The following is a 12,658-nucleotide window of genomic DNA, read 5'->3' as shown; positions in this document are numbered from 1 at the left end:
GCACCCCTGGCAGTGCCCGAGGCCAGGCTGGACACTGGGACAGGGGGAGGTGGAATGAGAGGAGCTTTAAGGTCCCTTCCAACCCAAAGCAGTTTGGGATTCTGTGACAGGGTGAGAGAAAATTACCTTCAGCTGTGATTGGTTTAGATTAGATATTATGAAAAAATTATTCACAGAAATGGGTGCCAAACATTGAAACAGGCTGTCCAGGCCAGTGGTGCAGTCACCATGCCTAGTGGGATTTAAAATATCTGTGGACATGCTGCTTAGGAACACAGACTAGTGGTGGTCTTGGCAGACCTGGGTAAATGGCTGGTCTTGACGATCTTAGAAGACTTCTCCAATGTAATTGAATTTGTGATTCTATGATTCCATATAAGCTGACTTCTATTTAAGTGCTGAAATGATTTTGAACTGTAAAACTAAAATAAATTTCCATATAAAGTCTCTGGATGAGGTCTACCCACATATTCAGTATTTTCCCAGTAGGGCTTTGTGTCACACAGTTCTTCAGAAATGCTCTCTGCTTGAGAACAAGACTCAGTTTCAGTCTACAAGTGCTTTTGTATTGAATGAAAAGTCTTGACAATTTCCCCATTGCTGCAGCTTGGCAGGTGCAGTGAGAGTTGTGCCCTTGGCTCCTGTGGCACCATGCAAACACAGAGAGAGACAGGACTTTGTCTGCCAGGCCAGGCATTCACCCTCAGGCCACCCTCACTGAGTCATGGAAACCACTGGTTTGCAACATCTGCCTGTTGGGAAACATTGGATACAGCGGTCTTCCAAATTTATTTTCTCAGATCTAGCCATCTCTTTCTTTTTCTTCTCTCTCTCTTCTTCTCCACATATATTTATATATATATAAAATTAAATTATATATATATATATATATATATATATAAAATGAAATAAGTTTTATATATATATATATATATATATATATAATTATTCTTTTCCTGGAGCAGTTGTCTGATTAGATGCCATGGAAATAATTGAGATTAGAAAAACTGGCACAGGGGTCAGCCTCACCTGCTGGTGTGGTGAGGATGTTCCTGGAGTCTTTGTCTCAACTGAAGCTGCAGGAATGAGCACAGATCTGTCTCTCCAGCTCAGGAGATCTTTGCAGGAATTTCTGTGATGTGGCACAAACAGTGATGCCCTCAGCCTCCAAGTGAATGAAATCAGGTTTTGAAATAGCACAAATACATGCAGGGTGATTCACCCACACGTGCTTAATAAGGGCTTCTGTGTGATAAGCACAGCATCAGGGGAGTTGTACTGCAGATTGCTAAGTTTACTGCAGGATAAATAATTAATGTTTAGGTGACACTAATTAATTGCAGCAATTAGAAAAGGGCTACACTGTTTTTCCTTAAAAGTAAAATCTTGGCTGTTTAATTTTGTTCAGTCTGCAGAGTGTCAGAGCATTTACAGCAGAACCATGAAACACAAGCATATACAGAGGCATGTTTTTGTTGGGTCACCATTGACCTTTTTCATGCAGAATCCTACAACACAGGCTGGAAGGGGCCTCAAGCACTGTCTGGTCCAAAGGTTATTGGCAAAAGCATGGTCTAGATGAGACAGTCCAATATTCTGCCTGGCCACATCCTAGGAGTGCCCAGCATTGAGGAATCCAGCTCTTCCCTGCCCAGGTTATGCCAGTGGCTGCTTGCTCTCCTTGCAAATAATTTTCTTTGTGTGTCCAGCTGGAATCTCCCCAGGACTCACTTGCACCCATTACCCCATATCTTTTCCATCTCATTCCTTGTAAAAAAGGGAGTCTTCATCTTTGCAGGCACACTTTTACAAGTGGAATGTGACCATAAGGTCTCCTCCAAACCTGCTTTTCCTAAGGCTGAGCAAACTCAGATCATTCAGCCTGTGCTCTTAGGCAGCTACCCAGCCCTCTGTGGTTCATCTCTGTGGCCCTTCTCCAGCCTGTCCACACCTGTTTGGCACAGTGCTGTCCCAAACTGAGCACAGCACTCCAGGTACTGAGGGAAGAGTGGCAATGGCTTCTCTCTGTCTGTTGGCAGCACCTTTGTGGATGCAGCCCAGCATCCTGCTCATTCTCACTGAGCTTGGTGTCCACCAGCGCCCCTTCCACAGACCTGCTTCCCAGCCAGGCTGGTCCCACCTCGGGACGCACTCCTGGGTTCTGTTTTCCCAAGGTTTCTGTTTTCCTGAGCACCCCCAGCCTCGGGTCACCCACCTGCCTTCAGGTGGGCAGGAAATGAAGCCAAATGAAGCTCCTAGGCGTAACAGGTACACAGAAATTTAAGTGTTAGAGCTGCATTATACAGCTGTGGAGGATTTTTAAAGCATAATTTCTCCCAGCTAATGCATGCAAATAAAATAAAATAAAATATCATTGCACTTTGTGTTTCTTGTAAAAATCTGTAGCTGTATATTACATTTCGTAATGATGGTTTTTCCTGTGTATTGCATTATGGCTGCAAACCATTGTGGTGGTGTCATCTGTGCTTTTGGTTCATTCTGTGTGTCAACATTTGAAGGCTTGAGACTGCTGTTTGTGATTTTGTAAAATCAGGTGATATCTCATTTATGCTCAAGAAGAGCCTGCAGGTGTTAAGAACTCCTTATAGGTCCTTGTGGATAATTGCCCAGAAATGTGCAAGGACACCCCTCATTTGCGAGACAATGCAGAAGACTGCTGCTGGTAGAGCAAACTGCATCTTCCATGGGCTTTTTCTCTCCTTTGCTTTTAGTAAATCTCATCTCACCAGCCTCATCATATCTTGGTGGTACAGCTTCAATGTTCTGCTAGGAATTTGCATTTTAGGAGGAGTGGCATAGCTGTTTGGGAGTCCTCTGCATTTCTTAGGAGGTTTGCCTTGCTTGAAGGCTTCCCACCTGCAGCAGAGCTCCAGAGCTGGTCACTGCTTGTGCAGACCCCATTGGGCTGCCTCTCCTAATATCACTTTTCCTTTGGCTGTCAAATTTCTGTCTCCTAGTATTTTTCAGAGCTGTAAATCCTCTCCTGCTCGTTTGAAACGAGAGGCCATTTTAGCATTTCCAGGCCTACACAGAGCACAGTTTCATCTGCAACCTGCATTAGCCCTTGTCACCCAGGCATATATAGAAATTATTTTTTTGAAAGAAGTGACAAAAATATATGCTATGACATGGTATGGAAGTAGGCATAAACTATGTTAAAATTGTTTCAATAAGCTTTTAACAACCTTTTAAAAATGCCCTTTGAGCTGGGAGTACATGATGTAAAGTGGATGTCTCTAAAGCTGAACACAGCTGACAAAAATGGATTAGGAAAATAGTCAGTTTCACATAATGATTTCTTAAGGAACTTGTCATTGCATTTTGTGTATAACTGTTGGAGTTACAGCTCACCTCAGTTAGTACAGAAATCACAGAAATTCAAGCATGTTTCCATGTCACACTGCAGCTGGCCAAGGGGTGCCTGAACCCGGAGGCTTTTCCAGGTGGCCGCAGTCTCCTGTGGCCCAGGAGCCACGGAGGGATGCACATTCCCACTCTGTGTGCCAGGCCTGGGTGTCTGCTCTGCTCTGCTCAGCCTCTTCCTCGCGACCCTCATCTCTGCACTTCTAAATTCCCCACCACGCAGGGGGCTGTCACTGACATGATTTTTGCTGTTGTTTAAATGTGAAACGGTGGCGGAAAAGCAGTCACAAAGCTTGCAGTGGTTCCATCAGTCCCCCCAGGCACTGCTCTCAGGTAGACGCTGCCGTATGGCGGGGCTGGTGCCCACGGGCATCCCTGTGGCTCCCTGGGATGCTGCACATAGGCGGAGGAGCTGCCAGGCTGGGCATGGCCAGGACAGCGGCCCGCGCTGCTCCACACGTTGCTGCTGGTGCCTGGATCCCCACGGGGCGGGCGCCTGTGCAGCAGGGCAGGGCGCAGTGCAGCCGGCTTGCTGCAGCAGCCAGCAGAGCTCCTCACTGCAGCAAACTCAGCCTGCTGTCCGGGCACTCTCTGCACCCTGGTGCCAGCTGTGCACGGCGCAGGGCTGTGTCCTGAGTGTGCAAAGCCCATCCCGATGGTATCTGGGCAGGTGCACAAGCAATCCAGCTCCACTCAGTGGCACTATTTGCACAAATGTTTGCTCAGATGTATGTGCTGTCAGATTCACAAGCATCAGGGCTGCTGAGGTGTGAGGCCCCACCATATCTTTGTGGAATGTGGGACGGTGGAGATCGCAGGTTTTCCTTGGAGATACGTAAAAGCTTTTCCATATATGGCTACAGTGGGATTAAAATAACTGTAGGAGGAGGACGGTCGTAATCTCATGGGAAATCTGTTCAATAAATAAAGCCCACTTTGTTGGTGAGTCCCATAACCAGCTTTGCTGTGCAGATGTGCAGCAATGCTGTGGGTGGCAGCTCAAGAGTGCACTGGCACAGCTCCAGCTCGTGTGTCTGGTGGGCACACAGCCTGACTGCACCTTGTGCACCAGGGAGGACCTTCAGAAAAGACACAGATGTTCCCTTGGTGGAGAAGGGCTGTGTCACTCACCAGTGAAGGGCCACAAGTGCTAGTCGCTGTGCTGCTGAGCATTTCAGGAAGAGCAGCACTGGCAGGCCAAAGGCTGGCAGAGCTCCTTCTGCGTCGCGTCTTCCATTGCCCAGAGCCAGCGCAAGCCCGGTGCTGGAGGCACAGGCGCTGGCTGGACCTGCTCTGCAGCCAGAGGGGAGCTCTGGAAGGAGCGTGGTGTGCCCAGGGCTCACTCGGGGGGCTGCAAGGCTGTGCATGGGGGAGGCAGCCGGGGAGGGCCAGGGCCCTGCAGCTCCTGCTGGCTGGGGCACGGGCAGCTGGGAGCAAGGTGCAGCAGGATCCGCACGGTGCCTGTCTGCCGCAGTGCCGGGACGCTGCAGGAGCAGAGGGCAGGGGGGAGCCCAGCTTGGTGAGCCATGGGATGCACTCAGGCCGGCTGTGCGTTTCCATGGCAGATGGAACACCCCTGAGCACCCCTCAGCGTGCAGTGCTAGCACAGGCGTGGGGAGCTCTGAGCAGCCCGTGCCTCGGCGTGCTGGCCGTGCTCAGCTGGGGCTGCTCTGGGTGCTGCTAGTGTGCACCGCTTTGGCTCTACTCAGGGCCACCAAACTGGCACTGCCCTTGCTTGTCCAAGCACTGACAAGAGGGCACTGGGTTTGGGCCGTTCAGATTCCTCATGCCCTCACACATCCTGACTGCAAATTTGGTAGAGTAGCTGTAAAAACAGAATATGAGAGTGTTCAGCAGTGCTCCCCAGAGTTCTCCTGTGCTTGGAGGCAGGACAATGCACTGCTGCTGGCAGATGTGGGTCTCCGTGTCTCCAGAAGGAGCTGAGCTGGTCCAAGTATATCTAACAGGTCAAGGCTTGAAATGAAGAAGCAATAAGCCACTGAAATGGTACTATCACCGAAACATGATTGATCAATTGAATTCTATCAGAGACAGTGGGCAGTGAGATTAACTCAGGCCTGATGGGTTCAATGAGTTAAAGCATGATGTTCATTTCAGCTTCATTTCACCAGTCTTTGCTTGTGAAATTGGTCAATCAATAGAGGTTGAAGATCAGATATATATATATTGGTGACCATCTTATAGGGAATATAATCTAGCGTAGTCAGCTCCTGACTCCGGCTGCCTTCAGTGGTAATGGAGACAGAGCAGAGACTCTATCAGTGCCACTGAAATGGCCTGATATCTCCTCCAAATGAAAAGTATTTTTGGATCTCTGATGATTTATCATTTTTTTTCCCCTCCTTTCTCACTTTGATCTACGATAGAACTCATACCTACCTTTGTGAAATACAGTGATTTCTCTTAAAAATATTTGCACAGTGATCAGCTATACACTTCAAAATATATAGACCCCTTTTAGTGATATTGTCCTTCAGAAAAGAAAAAAACCCAGGACTTAGACAATTTGAATAGTGTAAATACAAAGATCTCTCTTCACATATGTGGTCCTGAAACTAATGCTTTGCTGGGAAGAGCATTCTGGGGCAGCTGTCTGCCAAATGTATGCAATCCTGAGGAGGTGGTGTGAAAATTCAGCTTACGTTTTAAACAAAACCTTCCATGTGGTAATTAAACAGAGTCTTTATCTTCTCTGGACTAATTTACAGGCATGCTACAAGAAAACAAATCACCTTTTTGCCTCCTGGTAATATTTCATTTGCTTCATAATGTTTTAAATGTGGTGAATAACATCCTCCCTAATTAGCTGCATTTCCCTATAAGGTGGAGTAATTAGGTATGATAACAGGTAATGAAGTTGGACAGTACAAATTAGAGGCAGAAATCATGTCCTTTATGAATGTAGGCTGTTCATGGCACTAGCTATGTATTTCCTTGATTTACCCTGTATAAGCATATTGCTCAAAAAAAGAAAACAAACAACCTGGAAATCTGAAGCCAGTAGATTCCTTTTATCTTCAGAAGAGCACTGCATCAGATGAATGTACCATGGAGGTGCACACCTCACGGCACACCTTTATTATTAATAGCATTGGAAATACTAGTCCAGCTGGATTTGTGGTTGGCATCCGTTTCTCAGCTACTGTCACCTTGCTGACACTCTCAAGTGGAACGGCACCAGGGCAAGGTCTGTCCCAAACTATAACACAGTATTTAAACAGATTCATAGAATCATAAAGCACTTTGTGTTGAAGTGGGCCTTTAGGACCACCTTGTTCCATACCCTGCCACGGCAGGGACACTTCCCCCTGTCCCAGTGTCCAGCCTGGCCTCGGGCAGTGCCAGGGACGCAGGGGCAGCCCCAGCTCTGCCAGGGCCTGCCCACCCTGCCAGGGAAGGATTTCTTCCCAACATCTAATATAAATCTCTCTTTTTTCAGTTTAAAACCATTCCCCCTTGTTCTATCACTATCTGAAATTCTGATGACGTCCTTATCAGTATAAAAAAAGGTGAAGCTGAACCATTTCTATATTTCAGAGCTTTTTGCTGGTCTTTCTATATTTTGCCTTGTTTTCATACTAAGCTTTAAGGCTTTTAAATATGCTTTAGTATTTTGTGAAGATAGTGTCTTTTGTAGTCTTAGAAATAGTATTTTAAATCAAGTGAATTGTCTGGTGAGGGTTGCTAAAATTCTGATTTCCTTGTATTTAGCAATTTCAAATATTCTCCTGCTGTTACAGAAGGCATGTCATGGATGAGTATCTAGCCACAGAAATGAATTAGAAAAATGGGATCTCAATTTATCAAATCCTTTAGACTGATCTTGCTATTTGCTTAGGTCCTCAGAAAATAACTTGCTCTTAATTAACAAAGACGGTTTAGGTGAAGTGTCCAAGGACAGGTCAGACGGGACTTTAGGCAACCTGAGTTGTGGAAGGTGTCCCTGCCTGGAACTTGATGGAATGTAAGGTCCTTTCCAACCCAAACCATGCAGTGATTCCATCTTTTCAGGGCGATTTTCACATCGCCTGGGCAGACTTTTGTCAGCAGGACTGTGGATGGTATCTCTCCTCAGAGGCAGATGTCTTCTGTGACTAACTCTTCCCAGACTTGTGGTGGCTTGTTCAGACTTTGGGTAGCCACAGAAAATCTTTGCTTGTGTTTAATACCTAAATTATGTCCAAGGCAGGCCAGTTTCTATAGCAGCAGGTCTGCCTTTGGTTGTGAAACCACAGGTCAGTTTTTCTGGGCAAGGTGTGAACAGAAGGTGTCCGTGCGCTTCAGAGTGGGAAAGGATTGCGTTTTCCTGCCAAGAAAATGCCTGTCAGTGAGTTGGGAACCGGGGAGGGCTGTGCAGACCTGGAGAATGCCGATCAGTAACTGTTTTGCAGAATGGGTAGGTATACACGTACTGCTACTGTCAATAAAATATGTGAATGCAACCCTATGTGGAGGCACTGATTATATGAAAAATGTTTTTATTGCTCCCTGGAGCCTACTTATAATTAAAATTGTTTCAAGCCTTCCAACAGTACTTTAATTATCAAAGATATTCTAGTTAAACAATGTATAATGTTAATGGTATTATTTATATAATGTCAAACAGCCAAACAATCCTGAAGACCTTCACCAACTCCTGTGTGTCATATGCCATGTACAGGAAGTCCTGTAGTTCTAGAATGGAATCCAGAACTGGGTGGAAATTAGTCTGAATGTGGTGCAAACTCCACAGTGCGAAAGCAGAAGCAGAAGCTCCCGGGAGCAGGAGCAGGTGCTGCCGCAGCGAGGGAGGCTGGGGTGCTCCCTTGGGGCAGCGTCAGCCCTGCCCAGCCCCTGCCCTCCCCTCCCCGGCACCGGTGCTGCATGCACTGTTCCTCGTCCCAGGGCAGCCTGGCTGCTCCGATCCCGTCCCTTGTCCTTGGGACAGTGAGTGGAGGTGTTGGCAAGCGGGGATGTGCAGCTGGTGTGAGCTGGCAGCCCGTTGTGGCTGCAGCAGATGTTGTGCTTCCAGCAGCACACCAGCGCTGACTTTGAGACCAAACCCCTCCAGAGCCCCTCTGCCTTCATCCTTTCTTTGCTTTGAAATACCCTCCTCTTCCTCGTGCTTTGGAGGCCGTGCCTGAGGGCCATCCCTGCCCCAGTGCCCCCTGGATGAGGGGACAGACGCTGGGACAGATGCTTGGGTGTGATGGCACGGGCACACGGTGCTGCCTTTACTCCTGGATTCACACTCTGGGGTGGGAGACCCTTCCCAGCCCTGGCCCTGGGCCTCTCTCTGCCCGAGCCTGCTGCCCAGCATTTCCCTCCATCGGCCTCCTCTTCTCCAAGGTGCTCACTCCCAAACCTCTGCACAATAAAAGGGCTGCTGGTGAAAGGTGGGACTACTGCTCCACTTCCAAACACGAGGGGATCTCATTGTACTTCTCTGGATGCACAATCAGTGCACAGACTGTACTGGCATCTCCAAGAACAGTTTTCAGGTCATGGCTGTCTTGTATCATTTCACTCCCTTTTGCCATCCCCTTTATCCCAAATCTGCATAAAGCTTTAACTTTGATGCCAAATTGTGAATAGCAGTTTAACCTGAAATTTAAAGCAAGCATCAAGCTTTTCCATGCTCGAGAGACAGGGTCTCCCTGGCCCTGTGATACCATACACCTACCAAACAGATTTTTAATTCCATAAGCCACGGTTGACTAAACTCAGAGCACAGGGTCTATTAGATACTATTTGATTTAGAATAGTTAAAAAAAAAAAAAAAAAGAAAAAAAGAAAAATACACTGCTTTCTTGTATCCCTCTGTACCTTTTCACACTTGGACATCCTACTCAGACCACAGCTTCAGGTTTTTGTTTCCCTTCCTGTGTGGAGTAAACTGATCCTTCCACTTCACAAAAGCCATAATCTACCCTTGATAAAATTGCATTACTTTCTCTAGGAAGGGTATATATAATGTTGTTGTCTTTGAAATTGCTGAGCTCAAATTGAGAAGGGAGTTTCCAGCATTAACTGCTAACATCAAATGTCTGTTCAGTATAAGGAGAGTTTGGCTTAAATTCAGCATTAGCAACTGAGGTTGAAAGCCATTTCCCTGTGTTGGTTCCCCAGTCCAAGGACTCTGCCTTAAAGAAGCCTCGTTTTCTGGATAGACAGCATTTTCTGCAAAATCCATCTCTGCTGAAGGATGATCTTAAATCAATAGTCCTTTGTAAAAATCTTGTCCACCAAGCATCCCTTGTATTCCTGGCGGCCAGCACGTGCTTGTGGTCACAACTGATATCTACAGCAATGGGGTGGTTTTGTGCAGATCGCCTCTCTCAGATCTCCTCTCTACTTGCAATCAAAAACCTTGAATCTGCCAGAGGAGGTCTTGGTGATGTTATTCCTCTGCAGACTTCTTGGGCTGTAAGCAGCTGCAGCACTCATGAAAATCTTGCTGTTAAGGATGCATTTAAATGCTGCTCCTCAGAACTACTCTGGCAGCTAGATGCTATTTTTAAAACATTTCCTCCCTCTGTCTAGTTCAATGTTGCCATCTGGAGAAGAAATCTGATATTTACTGTTGTTCTTGGAGTTCCACCTCCTGGAGTCCTGGGAATACTGCAGATCTCAGTTTTCTGTGCATAAAATACGTATTTCCAGCACTGACAGGTGAAGAGAAAGTAGGAAACCACTGTGAATCTGCAAAAAGCAAATTGGAACAAGTCCATGCAAGATCCTTTTCAGACTGCCAATCAAACATTTTCTAAACTTGTCTCATGGCTTTTCAGCCATGGTCAGTCACTTGTGACTCCTGCTAAAAACCTCTGCCAAAGGGGAGAAGGAGGAAAATGTGCTTTGGAGCCCAGGTTTGAGTCCTGCCAGTAAGCCGGAGAAACACAAAGTGAATTGGAGGGTCGGGAGTGCATCTTGGGCTGGCTGAGGATGCTGCAGTGGGGACTCAGCCCAGGCATTCCCCACCTTAGCACAGCACAGCCCAGCACAGCACAGGCTGGTGCTGCTGACAGAGCTGCACAGAGAGTCCGTGCCAGAGCTCAGGGCTCAGGGCTCAGGGCTCAGGGCTCAGCGTGGATGGAGCTGGCCAGGACGTGCAGGTGGCACAGGAGGGGACAGAGAGTGTGGGTGCTGACTGCACAGAGCATTCTGCAAGCTGACCATGACTGTCAGCATCAGGCCCTCCACTCATCCTCTGTGTTCTCTTACATGCAGACCATGAGCCACACAGCTTCCCAGGTGGTACAGGAAACGTGAAGCGGGAAAAATGGGATTGTTATCCTGCATGCTGCCTTTAAATATTGTGTGAAGCTGTTGATGGGTTAAAGGTTGCCTGTAATGCAAGAATGTACAGTGTGTTTTCCAGCAAACTGTAACCTCTCAAAAAGTCTTCATGACTTCACCGTATTGGTACCTACATCTGTTCAAGGGATAAAATAAGACACTCTGCTGTAGGCTGTAGGTCACATCATGAGACTACTCATTTTTCCTCTTCTCTTTCCTCTTTGAAAGGTATTCAGGAATCTCCAGTACCAAACGGCCATTCTCTACCAAGCAGAGATTTTCTTCGGAAGCAGATGCGAGGAGACCTTTTCACCCAGCAGCAGCTAGAAGTGTTGGATCGTGTCTTTGAGAGGCAACATTATTCTGACATTTTCACAACAACTGAGCCCATCAAACCAGAGCAGGTACCAGTGCAAATATTTCATGTTTTCCTGATCTGCTTTCCAGAGATCTGTTTGGTGTACATGACCAAAGGCGTTTCAGTTTCAGTTGACAAATATGGAGACATGTCTTGTCAAGTTCATTTCAGCCAAGCCCTTGTTAGCTACTAAAACCTATTAGAAAATTAGGGTAAACACTCACTGTGCAATCATCAGCAAGTGTTTGGCTATGAAATGACACCGGACCTGGAGCAGTGGCATCAAAAGAATCTCTAAAGAGCACCACAGCTTCTGATATTTTTTATTAGATCAAGAGCAGGCAGTGCAGGTAACAAGGAGAAGACTTGCAAAACTCAGTGCCTAATTTTGGTTCACAGTGAGCATGATTGTGGACACAAATCAAATTTTTGTATCCAGCAGGGGCTTATTAGACATGTAACTGGCCATTTGCTGCAGCATCCGATTAGTATGTGAAGATAAATTAATTGCACCTATGGATCTAGAGTGTGTTTGAGGAGGACTTGGCACTAATATTTTGGAAAAATTCAATTTTTGCAGGCATAGTATAGAAGCACATGAAAAAACTGATTAGCTATGTCTCTCTGTGTTCTTCTTCTTAGGTGGCAGTATTTAATTTAGCTGCTGAGAAGGAGGTAGAAATTAATATATTGCTGTCAACACCGATATTGGTCTAGCTTGCTACTTAATGATGTATTCAGCCATTAATCTTCAGTGTTCTTAATATCAAACATGCTTTTTAGCAAGGTGGATGGACTTTTCTAACACTGATTCCCCTTGGAAGAGTCTATACATTTGAGGGCCATTGGAGACGCTCTCAGGGCTGCCTACTGCCATTGTGGCTTCAGTTAAGGAATGCGCATACTTTTTTTAAAATGATTTACTTATGCTGCAAGTGCTGTGGTAGAGTAGGAGTTGCTGATGCCTTAGAGCTCGGGCCGTGGCTGTGTCGGAAGGTGAAGTGGCCTTCCCGTGCCACTAGATGGTGGCTATCCCATCCAAACCCAGGATGCTGGCGAGGGCAGGCTCCATGCCCAGGGCCGCGGCAGGCCTTCCCAGCACTGGGCACCTGGCAGCTGGGCCTTGTTAGATCTGTTCCTGCAAAGCTTCAGGGGCCAGAACAGCAAAGGCAGCAGCGATGGGACGGGGCTTTTGATTTGTTTTTCTGCTCTGGAGCCTCGTAGTCATGGCCAGCTGCAGCTCATGGGAGACCGTCCAGCAGTGAGTGAACATTTATTCAGACATAAACTTTTACTGGTCTTATAGGAAGAATGGGAGATTTGAATAAATTTCATCAACAAGTGGATTAAGGGTTGATGTCATCGGCAAAATTTTGGATTCTTTGATCATGGGGAAACTTTTACAGCATCTTCTCTGCTGGAACCAGATGGGGTACACCTCTCTGTTAAGGGCAAAAGGTTTTTAGCTCACGAACTGGCAGACCTCATTGAGAGAGCTTTAAACTAGGTTTGAAGGGGGAAGGGGAACCGGCTGAGTTATCTGGAAACAGGCCCAAGAATTGCAAGGCACAGTTAGGGGTGAACTCAGTTGCCCAGCTGAGGTGTGTGTATACCAAT

General features: G+C 46.7%; 1 protein-coding gene across 7 annotated transcripts in view; it reads left to right on the top strand.

Annotated features, from left to right (window-relative positions):
- The window catches only part of PAX5 (paired box 5), a 136,884-nt gene that overhangs the window by 38,479 nt on the left and 85,747 nt on the right, over positions 1-12,658 (top strand). For all 7 annotated transcript variants that reach the window (XM_058043913.1, XM_058043912.1, XM_058043910.1 and 4 more), the window contains one exon: positions 10,912-11,087. In XM_058043913.1, coding sequence (XP_057899896.1) covers positions 10,912-11,087 — 176 coding nt within the window. The remainder of the gene's footprint in view (positions 1-10,911; positions 11,088-12,658) is intronic.

The sequence above is a fragment of the Melospiza georgiana genome, chromosome Z (assembly GCF_028018845.1).
Source record: "Melospiza georgiana isolate bMelGeo1 chromosome Z, bMelGeo1.pri, whole genome shotgun sequence".
Taxonomy (NCBI): Eukaryota; Metazoa; Chordata; class Aves; order Passeriformes; family Passerellidae; genus Melospiza; species Melospiza georgiana.
Note: the sequence above shows the minus strand (reverse complement) of the source record. Positions and strands in the feature narration are given on the sequence as shown.